The sequence below is a fragment of the Clinocottus analis genome, unplaced genomic scaffold (assembly GCF_023055335.1).
Source record: "Clinocottus analis isolate CAN_PGR_092001 unplaced genomic scaffold, fCliAna1.0.p SCAF_4, whole genome shotgun sequence".
NCBI lineage: Eukaryota > Metazoa > Chordata > Actinopteri > Perciformes > Cottidae > Clinocottus > Clinocottus analis.
Window position 1 is genome coordinate 19,239,776 of NW_027176153.1, and position 16,726 is coordinate 19,256,501.

The 16,726-nt window shown below is 44.1% G+C and overlaps 1 protein-coding gene across 1 annotated transcript in view; it reads left to right on the forward strand.

Annotated features, from left to right (window-relative positions):
* The first annotated feature begins 1,835 nt into the window (after positions 1–1,835).
* The window catches only part of adcy6a (adenylate cyclase 6a), a 35,608-nt gene continuing 20,717 nt past the window's right edge, over positions 1,836–16,726 (forward strand). Inside the window, exons 1-3 of the mRNA XM_068597338.1 lie at positions 1,836–2,108; positions 5,873–6,132; positions 6,246–7,194. Of these exons, the coding sequence (XP_068453439.1) occupies positions 6,113–6,132; positions 6,246–7,194 (969 nt within the window). The 5' untranslated portion in view covers positions 1,836–2,108; positions 5,873–6,112. The remainder of the gene's footprint in view (positions 2,109–5,872; positions 6,133–6,245; positions 7,195–16,726) is intronic.

Consider the following 16,726-nt stretch of genomic DNA (forward strand, 5'->3'; position numbering starts at 1 on the left):
AGTTCATTAATTACAGTTAAATTACCCAAGTACTGTATGCATTCTATTTAAATATCTGTACTTTACTTAAGCATATCAAATGTATGCTTCTTTATACTTCTATTTGGACAGTTTAGATGCTAATATTGTACTTTTTGCTTTGGTAAAATGTACTTAACCAGTATAGTTACTGGATTTTTAAATAAAACACGTATGATCAACTTCTTAACTATGGTGCGTTGCTTAGGTTTAAGGCCCCATGTGCACTGATGGTCTCGTTTACTTATGTAGGTCACATAGAGGCTTTGGGTATTAAATTGATGTTTCAAAACCAGTTAAAGGTACCTCACTTTGAGTACATTTTGTACAGTGGTATTGCTACTTTTATCAAAGTATTAGTACTTCCATTCATCGCAGTTGTACGTCAGTCTCTGAAGGTTTTTGACACTATTCCGTAAAACGACTGAAGGTGTAAACTGTCTTTTCCTCCTCCACCTCCCTGTTTTTTCCTTCTGGGAGGACTCCTGCTTCATGCTGGAGTTTACAGCTGGTGTGTTGGACGGACCGACCGGCTGGCTCGTTGCAGACGCGGATTCACCGCTAGAGGGAGTGCCGAGTTACTGAAAGTGGGAAAGAAGAGAGTGGTGTGAGCCTGCTGAGGAGAGATGCGTCAAGCGCCACACCAGCAGCAGTTTAACCGCCTGACACCGGCACTGAGTGGAAAGGTCATGTCAAAATAAAAGCCCAAGAAATTAAGGCTCAGAGAAAAGAAATATAAGATATATGATATACAAGGAAATATAATAAATAATATTATACAAAACATGTATGTATATGAAAAAATGTAATACGATATATAAAATGTAAATATATGTATAATTAATATAGAATATATATATATATATATATATATAAAATACAAATACAAAATAATACACAAGGGAATATTCAATATTTTAAATTATATATTTGTGGAGAGTAAACAATTAGTTAATCCTCTTTAAAAAAAAATCTGAATCAGCTTTTTTGGGCAAATATCAAATATGTGCACGCTTATTAAGGATATTGAGTCTCAACACACTTAAACAACAATTTACAGGAAAATAGATACAACCCACATTGCCCTCGTTGGTTCGAGCTGAAGCTGCCTGACGTCCTCCTTCGTCTTTTTAATTTACATTCACAGTTTAATTGGATCATACAGTGTATTTGTATTGTATCTCCCTATTCTGTCTGTCCTGGAGGGATTCCTTGTCATTTTCTCTTCCTCTGGTTTCTGGTTTTCCTTTTTTTTTTTTTTTTTTTTTTTTTAAATAGTTGAATATGACAGGATGTACATATTGTAAAGCCCTGAGGAACATTTGTGATAGTGTGCTATATTAAATAAAGTTGAATTAACCAGAGCTACAACAAAAGCTTGGATAAAAATATTGAACTAGAAATACATAGAACAAGGTTAATATCAATAGCAACAAAAAACACACCTTTTCATTATAGCCAGTATCTCATGCAAAATAAAATGAAGAGACAATTGTAGTGATTTATTGCCAACAGACTTGCATTTGGATGAATACCCGTGTTCAAAATGGAATAAATGCATTATGAAATAAACAAACAACATGTATTATATAATTATAAACAATCCGTCTAATGTTAAGTATTTTTTCTCCTCTTTTTAAGTATTATTCCAAAATGTAATTGTTAATGCTCCGGGTATATGGTAGTATCCTCATATTTAATTGACATACATAAAAAAGTATTGATCTTTTAATTGCCGTATACGTGCGAGTTTTTTCTTTTAACTTGAAAACCAATAACCGGAAGTGCAATGTTCGTGTGTCCCCTGCTCGTCTTGACAGTGGTGCTCGGAGCCGAGAGGGTCAGGGGGAGGAGAGGAAAGGGAGTGGAGCGCGAGAAGAAAACGACAGGAGAAGATCCAGCACACACACACACACACACGCACACACACACACACACACACGCACACACACACATACACACACACAGTGACCAGTTTACCCGGACCATCCTTCGCACAGCCCGGCTACACGCGGCCCTCCGCTCCGGGCCCCGAATCCGGAGAGTCCTCCGCCGTCCTGTCAGGGAGCAGAAAGCAGAAGATGATCGCGGTGAGTCCGTCTTTCTGACAGCAACTGCTGCTGCTGCTGCTGCTGCTGCTGCTGCTGCTGCTGCTGCTGCTGCTGCACACTGCAGGCCGACATGTATAATATATGTTCTCCTGTCACACACACACGTCTCCAAGGCTGTTGCACGGAGCCGCAGACGCCTCGGCCACATCTCTGTCAGCACACCGTGTCTGCAGGAGTGAATGACAGCGCTGGCAACAGTTGCTGTAAGGCCTCACACACACACTGGTACTGCTGGTGGATACAATGTTTCCCACTGGCGGCCAGCAGCAACATATCTGTGTGGTGGAGGAAGAAGAAAAAAGGATGAGCTGCATCTTTATGTTTCTCATGAACAGCTGACAGTCCTCCATAAGCTACACCCAGAGGCTTGCAGGAGTCTGATGCTCATGATGATTCAGCTGCGGTTCATTTTTTTTTCTTAACTTTACACTTAAACACCTCCATGTATCTACCCTACTCACACCAAACACATGGGATGTGTAAATAATGGGCTGCTATTCCCCACCTGTCTCCTCTCCTTCACCTCCTCCCCTCGTCCACTGCCTGATGCTGAGGAATGTGCGGCAGCAATAACGTGTTTATATCTGTTTATTTACCCAAGACTCGTGTTTGTCAATACCCTCATCCCGCCGAGCTGTGTACTGTTTTTGCTGCAGACCGAAGGACGTTTGGCACGAATGCAAAATATAGTCGCTGACAAAAGAGGCGTGTATGTGTCCGAACATGGTCCACCGGACACGGCGGAGTGGTTTTATGGTCCCCGCTATGGTTGTCACATAGGCCACGGTGTTATGTAACGAGAAGCCTACGCTGTTTGAATGCGGGCCCTCGCGCACGGCCTGCCTGCCCGTGCATGGCATTCATACAACATATCATCCGCACATGATTATGGGAATGAAAGAGTGGGGGAGAAAAGAAAAGAAAAAGCCCATTCAACGCGTCGCATACCTTTGATTTCCTCTAATTAGTTGATCTATTTTCGCATCTGGATGACAACTGAGCCACCACACACACACACAGAGAGAGAGAGAGAGAGAGAGAGAGAGAGAGAGAGAGAGAGAGAGAGAGAGAGAGAGAGATGCATGCACACAGCGTCGGGCTAGTCTAACTGGAACAAGCCCACAAGGATTGACTTTTACGCTCGCTCGTTGGTGACTGTAACGCCAAATGTCCGGTTGAAAAATGTCCCCTAGGAATAGTCAGTCACCCCCGCCTTCGCTTCTCCGCTTCCCCTCCCTCATCCTCATCCTCCTCCCTCATTCTCCTCTCCTAACGCGAGTGGGGGGGAAGCAGAAAGCTCGGCCAAGCACCGTGCAAACACACGCCAAGCGACTGGCAACACCGCGACGTTTGCAAATGGGTACAAGCTGGTCGACCTTGTGCGCGAGGGGAGGAGGAGGGATTGGGTGGGGGGGGGGGGGGGGGGGGGGGGGCTCAGCCGGGGAGGCGTTGGTGGAGGTGGGAGGAGAGAAGAGGAGGGGAGGAGAGGGGGGCGGCTCCCCCCTCGATCCGCCGCCAGGGAGGAGGGACAGGGCTCGGACGGATACGTGCCAGAGAAGGCGCATGCAGGCGAGATATAGCGAGGAAATGCTATTTCTGCTTCCACAACTCAGCGTGCCTCTCTGGTGGAGAATGCCGACCGATGGGACGGCGGCAGCGGCGTTGCGTGTCTCTCTGCACCGCGTGGAGCTCACAGGTCAGCTGCTAGTATGCTGAAGCACAATGTGGACGTTTAGTCAGGAAGAAAACGACCACAGATACTTTGTTGGGTTTATATATATATATATATATATATATATATATATATATATATATATATATATATATATATATGCACACTTTAAGTCCTGTTTCCTGGACTATAACCACACAGTGTAGCTTCAGAAAAATACCTCAACTCAGGTTATACAATACCAGAGCTCACTTTTTCCCAGAGTTTGCTATCTGTTTATCTCGCTGTGTGAAAACTCATTAGGATTCTCTCGTTGGGTCACATGAAGGCATGCATTGCAGTCACCACGACTGAATTCACATAACTGATGATAGAAACACAATATAACTGTATTTACTGTAGACGCGTCTCCCCTGGTCGATACCCAGCCCTCTTCATAAGAGCCATATTGTTTTAGAGCATCCTGAACACAAATTAATGTCATACACTCAAAGACGCAGACGGGTTTGTGAGTCACATATGAGATAATAACTAATAACTATAAGATGTATCAGATATGAACATTCATACATTGTGTATTTAGCGTCTTTCAAGTTTGTCTGACTTGACTGATAGTGTTTAAAGATTATGATAAAGATGATGATAAAATTGACAGTAGAATATTATATTAATTCATAGGTGACACTTTCTCAGGTGCTCACGGGGCATCATATTGGTTTCATCCAGCGTCACTACACAACAATAACATGTGTCTCTGTGCTTTATGCATTTTAAAACCTTTTAAAAACAATCTGAGCTATTGTTGTATACAACGGTAAATGATAGCTTGTTTTATGGAGAACAAAACTGCTGTATTTAGATGTATTGAACACCATAAGTAATATACAAGTCAAATATATGGTTTGGTACATGGAAAAATTTGAATATCACAGATGTGCGCAAATGGGCCTCAATGCAAATTCTGGAGTCCTCGTCTAAATCTTCTTTGTACTAAACCCTCTGTAACTTTGTTCTGCTTCACTTTGGCAACGTCAACCTTTGCAGAGAGAATTTTCACATGTTGTGCTATGATCTGGGTTAAAGTTTAAACCTTACAGCTGCATCATTTTAAATTTAAAAGACATAATCATCCTGAAAGTGCTTTATTTTATAGGCGGACCTGAAACCTTTTCATTTCTTTCTGTGTGTCGTCTTCATTTACTCTTAATCAGTAACATACAGACGGATATTTACACATCTGAACAATATCTCACATGTGTACCTTTTATTATAACACCAACATTATTCAAACAGCCCTAGGGGTGGCAGAGATACACCCTTTTTAGGGCTTAAAGATTGAACAGAAGTTACTTGATTTTCTAGTAATTTTGAATCAACTTTTGCTTTAAAGCTGCAGGGCTCACAGATCCGGTCATGCTGTGTTTCCCATCACTGTCTTGATATTTGTCTTGACAGTATCCTGTTGTCCAGTGGCATTTATCTATATTTATTACTCGTCTTTTATTATCGATTGTGATAATAACCAGAGCTTGGAGGGGTCTCTCTTTATCTTCAGCCCAACTGACTCCAAAATGCTGTCGTGTATTTATTATACCAGAGGGTGTGTTTGAGTACCGAGGGTCAAATCGAGCACGTTCTGGTTTTTGAAAAAAAAAACCAGGCTGCTATTTCTGATCCTCCCCTCCCCTCTGTCCTCCTTCGTAGTTTTGGAAGTAACTTGTTCTTCTCTTATGAATCCGTCTCAGTTTTTATGAGACACAACCTCAAGTGTGTCCGGTTGTCTGGTGGGAATTGGATATATTGTGCTTTTAGCCCACGGTTGTGTTTTTTTTTTTAAATTCCTGTTTGATTTGGGATAAAAAAAATATCTTTGCTCATGAGCTCTCAAAAGCTCACGTTAATAAACAGGCCTGACTCAGGCCTGTTCATTAATATGGGTAACAGCATCAAACGACAGACTGGACATCTCTATCATGATCGGATGTTTCTCACCTGATCCAAATTTGAGCCACGACGCCGTCACAAATATGTATTTTACACAATCTACTGTGTGTTTTGTGTTTCTCTCTAGGCCCAGTGGAAGCTGTGGAGATAGGCCTGGAAGCAGAGACTGGTCATCTCATTAACCTTGGTCTCTGTGTGCTGTCCCTGGCACAACATCTGGGGCTTTGTGAGGCGACTGGTGCGCCTTTTGACCCCGTCCAGTCAGTCCCACCCTGCGGCCCTGCAGTGTGGCCCCTCCTCACTACTTCAAAAAAATTTGTCCGCGGGGATAAATGAGTGAACCGGCTGCAAGGGAAAGGGCTGGGACATGTACCAGAACCCCAACAGGTAAAAACATATACTGTGTACAGGGTGGATATAGGAGGTTATGTTTCTGCCACGTGGTATCAATGCTGCAGCTCTTATCTGTCTGTGACCCGCTCCTCTCTCCGCTCACCCAGAATGTCCTGGTTCAGTGGTTTCCTAGTCGCCAGAGTGGACGACCGCAAGACTGCGTGGGGGGAGCGCAATGGCAAGAAGTCCAAACGAAAGGGAGGCTCATCTCTCTGCAACCCGCGTTACATGAGCTGTCTGCGGGACCCGGATGCTATGGAGCCCCCTTCCGGAGCCCCCCTCCATCAGCACCACCGTGGCGGAGCAGGGGGCGGGGGCGGGGCCGTGGGAGGCGGGGGCAACTTCGGCGTCCGCTGCGGCTGGCAGGAGGACCACTACGGCAAAAGGGGAGGGGCTCCCGGGGAAGGGGTGGGGCTGAAGTCGGTGGACTTGGGCTTCGAGGACGGCGACTTGAAAGGGAGGAAAGGGGGATGCAACGGGGGGAGCGGGGACGCGGGCGACGACGGTCCCAACGGCGCGGCGGGGGTGGTGACGGCGGCGGACTGCTGGCTCCGGGTGGTGCAGGTGTTCCAGTCTAAAAAATTCCAGTCCCGCAAACTGGAGCGCCTATACCAGCGTTACTTCTTCAGACTGAACCAGAGCTCCTTGACCATGCTCATGGGGGTGCTTGTGATCGTGTGCGGCATCATGCTGACCTTCCACTGTGTCCACGCCGCCCCTCACGTGGCCTATTCGTCGGCCCTGTCGGTGGCCATGGCGCTCTTCATGGCTCTCATGGTGGTGTGCAACCGCAACGGCTTCCACCAGGACTACATGTGGATGGTCAGTTACCTGGTGATCGGAGTCCTGCTCTCCGTGCAGGTGTTCGGGGTGCTCATGGTGGCGCCCAGGAGCGCCTCAGAAGGCATCTGGTGGTCCGTGTTCTTCATTTACATCATCTACACTCTGCTGCCTGTGAGGATGAGAGCGGCCGTGGTCAGCGGAGCACTGCTGTCCGTCATACACGTGGTGACGTCGTGGCAGATCAATCAGGAAGACCAGTTCCTCTGGAAACAGGTAAGAGAGGCTTGACGTCTGACTGTTAACTGGTTGACCTGAACTGTGACTGATGGTGATGGTGATGGAAGGGAACTACTGTCCCTGTTTCCCTTTTATGTCATCTTGCACGTAATATTGATCAGCATTTTATCCTACAATTTCTTCATGAATCGAGTTTAGTATACTCTGCATTGTTCAAAACTTTATTTTAAAGTGAAATGGAAGTCAGAGCGTCTTTTGCTTCTGTATAGAGAATATTTTAGCTTTTTACCGTTACAAGAGGGATTTAAATTATATCGCTTGCATTTGATTGGACAGGTAAAAAAGTAGGCGGGCTTGGAGCATTGTGCTCTACACACACCTCCTCATCTAAAAGTTGCAGATTGATTGGATGTCAAGATATTATTGGTTAATGCTAGTTTTTGTAAGCAACTTTATTTTTTGTTTTATTGTAAGAATTGGATTGTGATATAATGACACAAAGAAATTATTTTGCAGGTATTGTTTAAAAACCTTCACAATAGGATGAGGGATGTGACTTAAAAGGGTTAAGGGTCCAATTTTTGTTGACTTTAAGGATCTGGTGTGAGAAGGTCTGGACACTAGCGCAAACTGCTGATGTTTAAATTGTCCGCGTCAAGCTAACAGCTGTCTCTTTACAAGATGAACAGGCTAGCTGATGTCATATTGCAAATATATATGATAGAAAACAAGATATCACCTTTAGACCGTGTTATTCAGCAGACGGGGCTCCATTAGAAGTTGTCTGGAGTTGTTTTTGTGGCGACCCGCTGTCCTTATAGCTTGGTTTTGGTTTCCACCATCTCTTGAGGGAACTATCTGGCTCTTTAGCTGTTAAATCCTTCACTGTGTTCACCAGCTAGTCTCTAGCTTTGTCTGCCCAGTGGGTTTATCATAGTTCTTTTGCTGAAATCAGCTCCCTGCTGTGGCTGGAAACGGGTCGATAAGAGCTGTGAAACAGAACCAAAACAGTTTGTTGTGGACCGCAAAACAATGAGCTGAAAGATGCTAAACCCGCTTCTGAGCTGAGAGAAACTCCAGAGTCAGGTGATAATATTTTATTTTGAGTAGTGCGACTTTTAAAAGTGCTAAATTGGAAAATCAGCGCATGCTAATGTCAGCTTTCAACACGGCAGTGGCTCGCAGATAATGGTGCCAACAGTGCTAACAGTGCTAACAGTGCGAACGACAGCAACAGTGCTAACAGAGCTATCAGTTCCAACAGTGCGAACAACGGCAACAGTGCTAATAGAGCTAACAGTGCTAACCTGAGGCAGAAGCGGAGGGCCGGTGCCGTTATCAGCCGTGAACCGTCATATGAGCGCATTGCGGTGCTGTGAGCTAACCAGCGGGGGTTCGCTCACGTGCACAAACAGTTCAGTTTTATTCCAACTGAACCGGCCACACAGCGGACGCAGTGCCACCGCGCCGTATTTATATGTACGGGTCTTTCTGCACAGTGTGTTGTTTGTGCGTCGTGTCAAGGACCGAGGGCCTTGCTGAAGGTCAGCGGGCTGAATGAACCACCCCGGCCGGACAGCTTCGTGAGTGTGTGTGTGTGAGTGTGAGAATACCATGATATAAAGCGGTATCACTCAGGTCTCTGTGCTCTCACACAAGGGACGCTTTGTACTTTTCTCCAAGGGTGGGGTGACGAGGGTGAGGACGATGGCTGCTCGCTTTCTGTTGTCTGGAACTGTTGTCTCCTTGGGGAAAAGCTATGGAAAACATTATGGGAAAGCCATTACATGAATACAATAGGGGGGATATAGGACTGAACGTATCACTGATTATCCCCATAATGTCTCCGCCATAACAGTCAGGTATGCACTCAGTAACACATCCTCTCACGTGTCAGCTGGACGGCAACGGAGCGAACGAGTCACTTAAAAGACAGATCACTGTGTTAAGATGTTGGGATTGTTTATTATGAGCTGATTGCAAAAGTACAGGACTAGGTTATGGATTCGTGGGAACTCAGTAACTGCTGTGGACTCTCACATCATGCATGATATACCGGTGCAATCCATCACCGGCTCCACCATTGTTTGCCATCATTAAGTGGACGAATGCCACGAGATTGCCGCGGCCCTGCAATGCTGCGTATTCCCGAGGTCGCCTGTGTACGATACGTGACGCGGTAGAAAAAAACAACTCTATAATCAATCACTGCTTCACGCTCGCGTGCAAGTATTTCCTCTTTCTCCGATAACTCATTAACCTCAGTGGGTTTCTGTTGGTGTTGATGAGTAGAGATAATGATGAAGCGGTGTGTTGAGGAATGATGTAGATGCAGATCCTCTTTTCTGTCTTTTCGTAGCCAACTTCTGTTTGCTGGCAACGCAGATTTTAACCTGAGGATCGAAAGGGAACCCGCACAGTCGAGTTGGGTTTCTGCTCAGTCATGAGCACAAGTACAAACTGATTAATCTATCATGCAAGTAAATTAGACATGTCTTATTTGTATCAGACTGTAGTTTCATGCTGAGTCAAATCAGTGAGCAGCTGTAGGTGACATGTTTTATTATATTTTTTGGGATCTATATTAAACTTATAGTTCATGTAAGAGCAGAAATGCCTGAGATCTGAGGATTCAGGATTGAGTCGCTTTACATGAAAGATTATGTTTTAATTTAGTTGTATCTGCAATTTCTTTGTTCTCTGACATCCTTGACCTTATTTCACTGGTCTGATCGCTTGTAAAAATGTAATCACGTACATTCGCCACCAATCGAATCTGATCAATGCTCACTCCCGATAAGGGAGGTTCAGGTACAAACTAAACATCATGATTGTGTTTGATGTAGTCAGACATTTAGAAACCAAGTTGGGAGCTCTACAGAGGAGAAGGCCTGGCCCATGATTTATTACTTTGTAGTCTAATCTGTTAAATGTTGTTAAAGATATTGCAACTTGCTCGAAGAGTGAAGCCATGCACACTTTTTGTATCTATGTGAATTTAAATGTTGACCTTTTGTTTGTATCGTTGTGATTTTGGGCTGTACAAAATAAACTGGATTGAATTGAGTATAGTGCTCCAAATAGAGAAATGGAAGACCACAATGAAAACCAATAAAAATCTCGACAGAATGGCTTGACAAGCCAATAATTAATTTATTACCACAAAGACTTCCTCAATAAAATCCAAACGCAAACCGACCAAGAATATAACATCAAAACAGCACAGAGGTCAAAATGATTTCTAAAAATACATTCATCCTATTTTTTTAGCCAAAATATAAAATAACCATCATCATCATCAAACAAGTCTTTTGATTCCTCAACGTTCGAAGGTCAAGATATCTCAGGAACCTCTGGAGCGTCTAACATTACTGATAACATTATGAAATGATGTCATTTTGGACATAAATGGCTGTAAACTGCTGCTCGTGGGACTCGCACACGGCCGCGAGGCTGCAATTCTAGTTATTCACGTCCTCAGACCGGAGTAAACTGAGGCTCAGCGATGTCTGTCTGCCTCATAAGTATTTAATGTCCGTCTCTTGAAAGTTACGGCCTTTAATCCCTTCAAACCTTTCAAAAACGCACGCAGCCCTTCTGGCTGCCTCCTCGGCCGTGCTGCTCTTGGCGTCGAGTGTTTTTACAGCTGCGTACAGTAGAATCGAGTGTCTGTTCACGGCTTCGCTCCGAGCGCTTTTATTGACGCTCACGACCATAAACTACAGTACATAAAAGAGTTTGAAGATTTCAAAACAAACGTCAATCTATCGGCGTGTTTACATGAAGTGGGTTTGTAATGGAGACGCCCTGTGACACGGGGGGGGGGGGGGGGGGGGGTTCACTCTGCCGCTTATATTTTGTGCCCCCTGCCCTCTCGGCTGAAATACATGACCCCGAGCAGCTCTCGCACGCACAAGCAAACGCGCACGCCATTTGTTGCCGTGCTTTGTCACGGTTGTCACCTTCCACTCAAGTCTCTGAGTGAGTGTTTGTCGGAATTGCTGCTGTTCGATTTCTCTTTGAGAAGTAGCATCACAAAGCCATTGTCCCGCCCGGACGCGTGGGTGTCTGCGCGCTGTTTGTTTGCATGTGGGTGACTGACACGTTCGGCACAGCGGGCGCTTCTGTTTTAACGCTCGTGCGAAGCCGATTGCTGCCGACATGTCCGTCAATGAATCTCTCTCTCCCCAGTGATTGTACATTCTTCGCCCCGGCCGTTATTTGCTTTTATTGGCCCCTGACAACAAGCAATTGTTGTGTGGATGTTGTTGACATAAGTGCTGCGAGAGGTCAAAGACTGGTTCCTAAAAATACCCAGCCCTTGGCGTTTCTGCTAACTGTTGCGTCACATGGGACAGTCTTATCAGAGCCTGCGTCAGAGCAACAGGCAGGTTGCTCTCGCCCCCCCCCTTTTTTTTTTTTTTGGTTTCTGCATGCACATGTGTCTGCTGTGTTCTCATACCCTAAAGGCTCATACTGTACATTCACAGATACGACCACGACTTATTTGGGATGGATCTTTTGATTCGCACCCACAGCTGAGATGGAGGGTAAATTTGGCTCAAGGGGACAGTCGATATGGTTCACAAAGACTCCCGCTAAGTGTTCAGTGTGTTTTTCATTTGTTTATTCGGTAGATAAGATAAGGGAATATAGCATTTAAATAACAATGTGCCGCTTAATGCGCTCGGTCCACTGCAGTCCCACGTCAAACTTTCCAAATGGGCTGTTTACTCAATTCTAAAATTTCCAGGATGTTACATACACACACACACACACACACACACACACACACACACACACACACACACGGGGAGTGTGAGTGAGAGTGTGTGAGAGCGAGACCTTGTGTGCATCGTGCATCAAGATGGTCCTCCCAGTGGAAGGAGTGTCGGCGTGTGATGATCATCTGCATCTATAGAATATAAAGACAGCCGGTTGAAGTGGAGGAGGAGGCAGAGCAGCGAGGCGGTGTGTGATCGGAGGAGAATCCGATATTCTCCCCACGCAGTCCTTTTTCCTCGGCCTCCTTGATAAATAATTTGTGTTTAACGCGGCAGCAGCATTTTAACGAGGATACCTGTCACATGTACGCTCTGCTCACGACCAGGGCGGGTGCTGACTGATGGGATCTCTCTCTCTCCCAAACACACACACACGCACACACACACACACACACACACACACACACACACACACACACACACACACACACACACACCACAGCGTTATTCAAAGACTCCAGAGAGGTTTTAGTGCATCAAAATTTAGACATTGATGCACCTAAATGTGATGTGTGATCCCTCGTTGTGTAATTGTTGCTCCGTATAAATACATTTCACTTGTTTGGAACTGCCTGTGTTCACTATGAGGGTTACCTTGAGACACACACACACGCCTACACACACACACACACACATAGACACACACACACACACATACAAACTCTCAAGACACCACCACCACCGCCGCCGCCGCCGACCCGTGGACCAATAGGATCGCTGGAAAATGAATTATCAGTTTAGCATCACTTCTGAGAATGATGGGGAGCAAACAGCATCGCTAAGTGTCTCCCTCAGCGCTCGTGTTCAGTTGGTCCAACGGTCGCCATGGAAACAACTACGACTCAAGCAGCCGGCAGACCCAGTTCATCCCGCCGGCGTGCAGTCTGGTAACCGTTGGTTTGCTTTGAGCAAAAATAAATGAAGACAAAAAAAGTCAAAATGTATTTCCGCCGCTCACTTTCTCCTTCGGCGGCACGAAGGACCGCCGACGCTGGAGGCGTCCGAGCTTTCTGGACACAGTCGGGATGGATTCGTGCTTTGTCCCCCCTCGCTGTCACCAATGAGACGGTCCATAATTAAACATGGCGATGACAGAGACGAGGTCATATGAGTGGAGGTGCTGAGGGGGGAAGGAGGAGGGCAGCGACGCACAGGATGTTGTTTGCCAGTTCGCAGCTTATCTCTGGCCGGCCTGCATGTCTGTGGCCCCAGTATGTGTTTTTGAGGCCTCGGAGACAATAAAGAAGGCGCCGCGGCTCGAGTAATTTATGGTTCTGTTATTCATACCGGTGTCTTTTTCTGGCTCGGATAATAGATTTTATTGCTAATTACGACTCTTTTGCGTTTCTCTCGTGTGGACGGGACTCCTCTCAGAGCCTTTTTTGTTCAAGTACAGCAGTTATTCCTGATCCATAAAAAAAACTTGTTGATATTGTGAGAAAAAAGGGTTATCCGCCTTTTAAAAAAAAAAAAAAAAAAAAAAATGCAGACTTTGCTGCACTTTTGCAACTACAATGCCAAAATAGTTTTAGTAGTCACACTCTCTCCACAGAAGTCACACCCGCCTGGCTGCCAGCAGGATTGTTTCTGGCGTGTTTAGTTTTCGGTGTGAGGACCCCCAGCATGTCGACAGAAACATGACGGAGGGGAAAAAGAGTTTGAAAATGGCTTCACGCTCCAAGTACATGTTCCAGACGAGGACGTACAAGATTAGTTTAAGGTTTATGGTCTTCAGTCCAAAGCTTTTAAGAATACTCAGATATGTCTGAAAGTGGAAATGCAGAAAAGCCAACAAATATAACTATTTATGGGAATTGTTTTGTCATTTGTCGTACTTTCATGTCGATTGATGTCTTCACAGGATATGAGTGGGGATTTTTTTTTTTTTTAGCTTAAAAAAACAAACATGTTTGCTGCAATAAAATAAATGTGACTTGGCTTAGTGCATAAATTGCTCTGAGGGGAGCAGAAACAATTGCCAAACATTTGCACCATTTCCTGTCTAAAAGAACAGATGTAATAGTGGCGACCCGCTTCCTGCTCTTTTGTGATTTGATTTTATGCATCACACATTTTTTTATAAGGACTCTTTTTCTTTTTTTTTTAACAAAATACACAAATAACACTCAACTTCTTCCACAAATTGAAAATTCCAATCTGCTCATGTAAACTGCAGTAAACTGCGTCTGAGCTTTTAAAAGGAACCAAATCCAGATGTTTTACTGTCTGCTTTTTAAATAGATCTATGTGTAGATTATTTCTGGATCAGCAATAAATGAAATGTGAGACTACGGTGATGTACGAAGTCACTGTGTTTACTTTAAACTGCACTATATGTCTCATGTAGGGCCTTTTGAAAATGATCACAATAGAATGGAAAAAATACTTTCTGCTAACAATCAAATAATGCAAAATGTAGATTAACGGCTCATTTTATATATATGATGATGACATATTATATATATATATATATATATATATATATATATATATATATATATATATATATATATATATATATATATATATATATATTTATATACACACAATATTTCCATTAGAAACAGGACAATCTTTCTGATACATACTGTATAAATGTGATATTTCCCCTGGTGTGTGTGTATGTAGAGATCTTTGTTTGGGGATCCACACACTAAACAAGATATGAATAAAAAGAGACTTGCTATTCACAACAAAATATAAGTGAAATTGAACAACTAAACAACTTTGTTTGAGCAAAAGTGATCACATGTTGTGCTGTCACAATGCTGCAGCTTTGTTTAAAAAACACCGCTCACATGTCAGTCACCGTGATGACAGATGTTTAGAAACCAAAAATACATTTAAACTGTTTGATATTGTCCCGGAAAGTGATTTCCTGAGAAAGGACAACACTCTCCCCTGCTGTTTGGCGCAAATTACAGAAATGACAGGACTGCACAGGTGATTGTGTGTTTCAAAATAGCTTTTCATCTGAAGCGTAAAAGACTTTGTGTGTACGTGTGTGTGTGAGAGGGAAGTTTGTCCGCTGCAAGACACACACGTGTGATTGCAGTGCGTCTCAGTTAGCTGCAGCCGGCCGCCGCTCACCTCCAGACCGAGCACAGACCACCCTGATGCAGCGAGCGGGCGGGGCTCCACTCTTTATCTGTCGATGTGGTTCTGGTCATTTCAGATAAGGGCAGTGCGAGCTGTGTGTAGACACGAGGCTCAGGCTGAGTACACAAACCCAGCAGCTGCCTGGCACCGCACACACACACACACACACACACACACACACACACACACATGGACGCTTTCACAACAAAGGCTAGAAGTGACAGTGAGCGCAAGTCAAAATAAATGAAATGAAAGAATATGGAAATAAATAACCGACGCTCTCAAGGAAAGATAAGGGCCGACCTGCGGGGGAGACTCTTGTGTTGTGTCACGAGTAAAGCTCTGTCATTGTGTTTTTCGGGGGTGCTGGAGTGTGTTTTACGGAGCCTGATACAACACAGATGTTCGAAGGCGTTCCAGATGCTCCTCAAAGGCCGATGAGCTCTGACTTGCACTCCCGTTGGCCGCGCTCCAACAACAAAATCCCATCAGTCACTGCTCCCTGTGGGAAAAGGTCTAAATTCAGCTTCTTGTTCTACACGTAGTGTTGTGGATGGAGATTGTTTTTAATTTATTTTTTCCATGTGAGCAGGAAACGTTCTCGTTGTATTTAAGGGACTTCAGTCGTCAAAGATGGCGGCAAACCACTTTTTAAGCAAGCTCAAAGGGACACTATGAACACTTGTGATCACTTTAATTCATCTTCTTGTGCAATATCCATTCCAGTATGTTCAAGTACTTTTATTCACATTTTTAATCCATCTGTAAATGTAATATTCGTGTTACTGTTAATTTTTAATTTTGTTTTATTACCGTTCACTGTTTATTTATATTACTTGATTTTTATCTGTATTTACTTGTGAGCAATGCTGCTGTAATCCTGTAATTTCCCCACTGAGAGACTAATAAAGGATTATTTTATCTTATTTTATTAATTGATGAATTCTCCCTTTGCTAAGTCCCGCCCCAACTAATCCAAACTGGCTAATACATACAATAAACATGTATTGGAATTAATTTGGAGTGCCTACGACGACTCAAACACGGGGAAAAGAAGTCTGGAACCCAAATTGGTTCCACAGTTTTCAACGCGTTAAGCTAAGATTAGCTGAGTTTAGCGCTTCAATGCTACGCTCGTTACTGAAGGTTTACTGAAATTATAAACAAGGCTGCATTTTATTTTCTAATGATTGTAACAGCCAATGAGATCAACCCGACTTCACAGAAACAGTGCTGGTCCTCCACTTCATCGTCTTCTGTTTAGACAGGCGAGGTGATGCAGCGAGGGGCGGGGCTTAGTGACGGGGTCAATTGACAGAACTGAATTGTCCAATCGTAGCTCAGCACTACTCTCTGCACGAGAAACCTGGAAATATTTATGAATTTGTCCACATGTCCAACAAAAAAAGTACACAACACAAGTGTCAGGATTAGATTCAACAGTTTTGTTTTGTCTGATTTCTTTAAAGTCAAACTTTCTTTTCCCTGATCTAGATGCTACTTTTGATTCGCTCACCCGAGTAATCTTTCTGGAACTAAACTTAATGTGTCACAAATATATATGTTTTATTTTTCTGCATTGTTTTTCTTTTGTAGTGTGTGTGTGTGTGTGTGTGTGTGTGTGTGTGTGTGTGTGTGTGTGTGTGTGTGTGTGTGTGACTAGGTTCTGTAAAAGAAACAAAAAC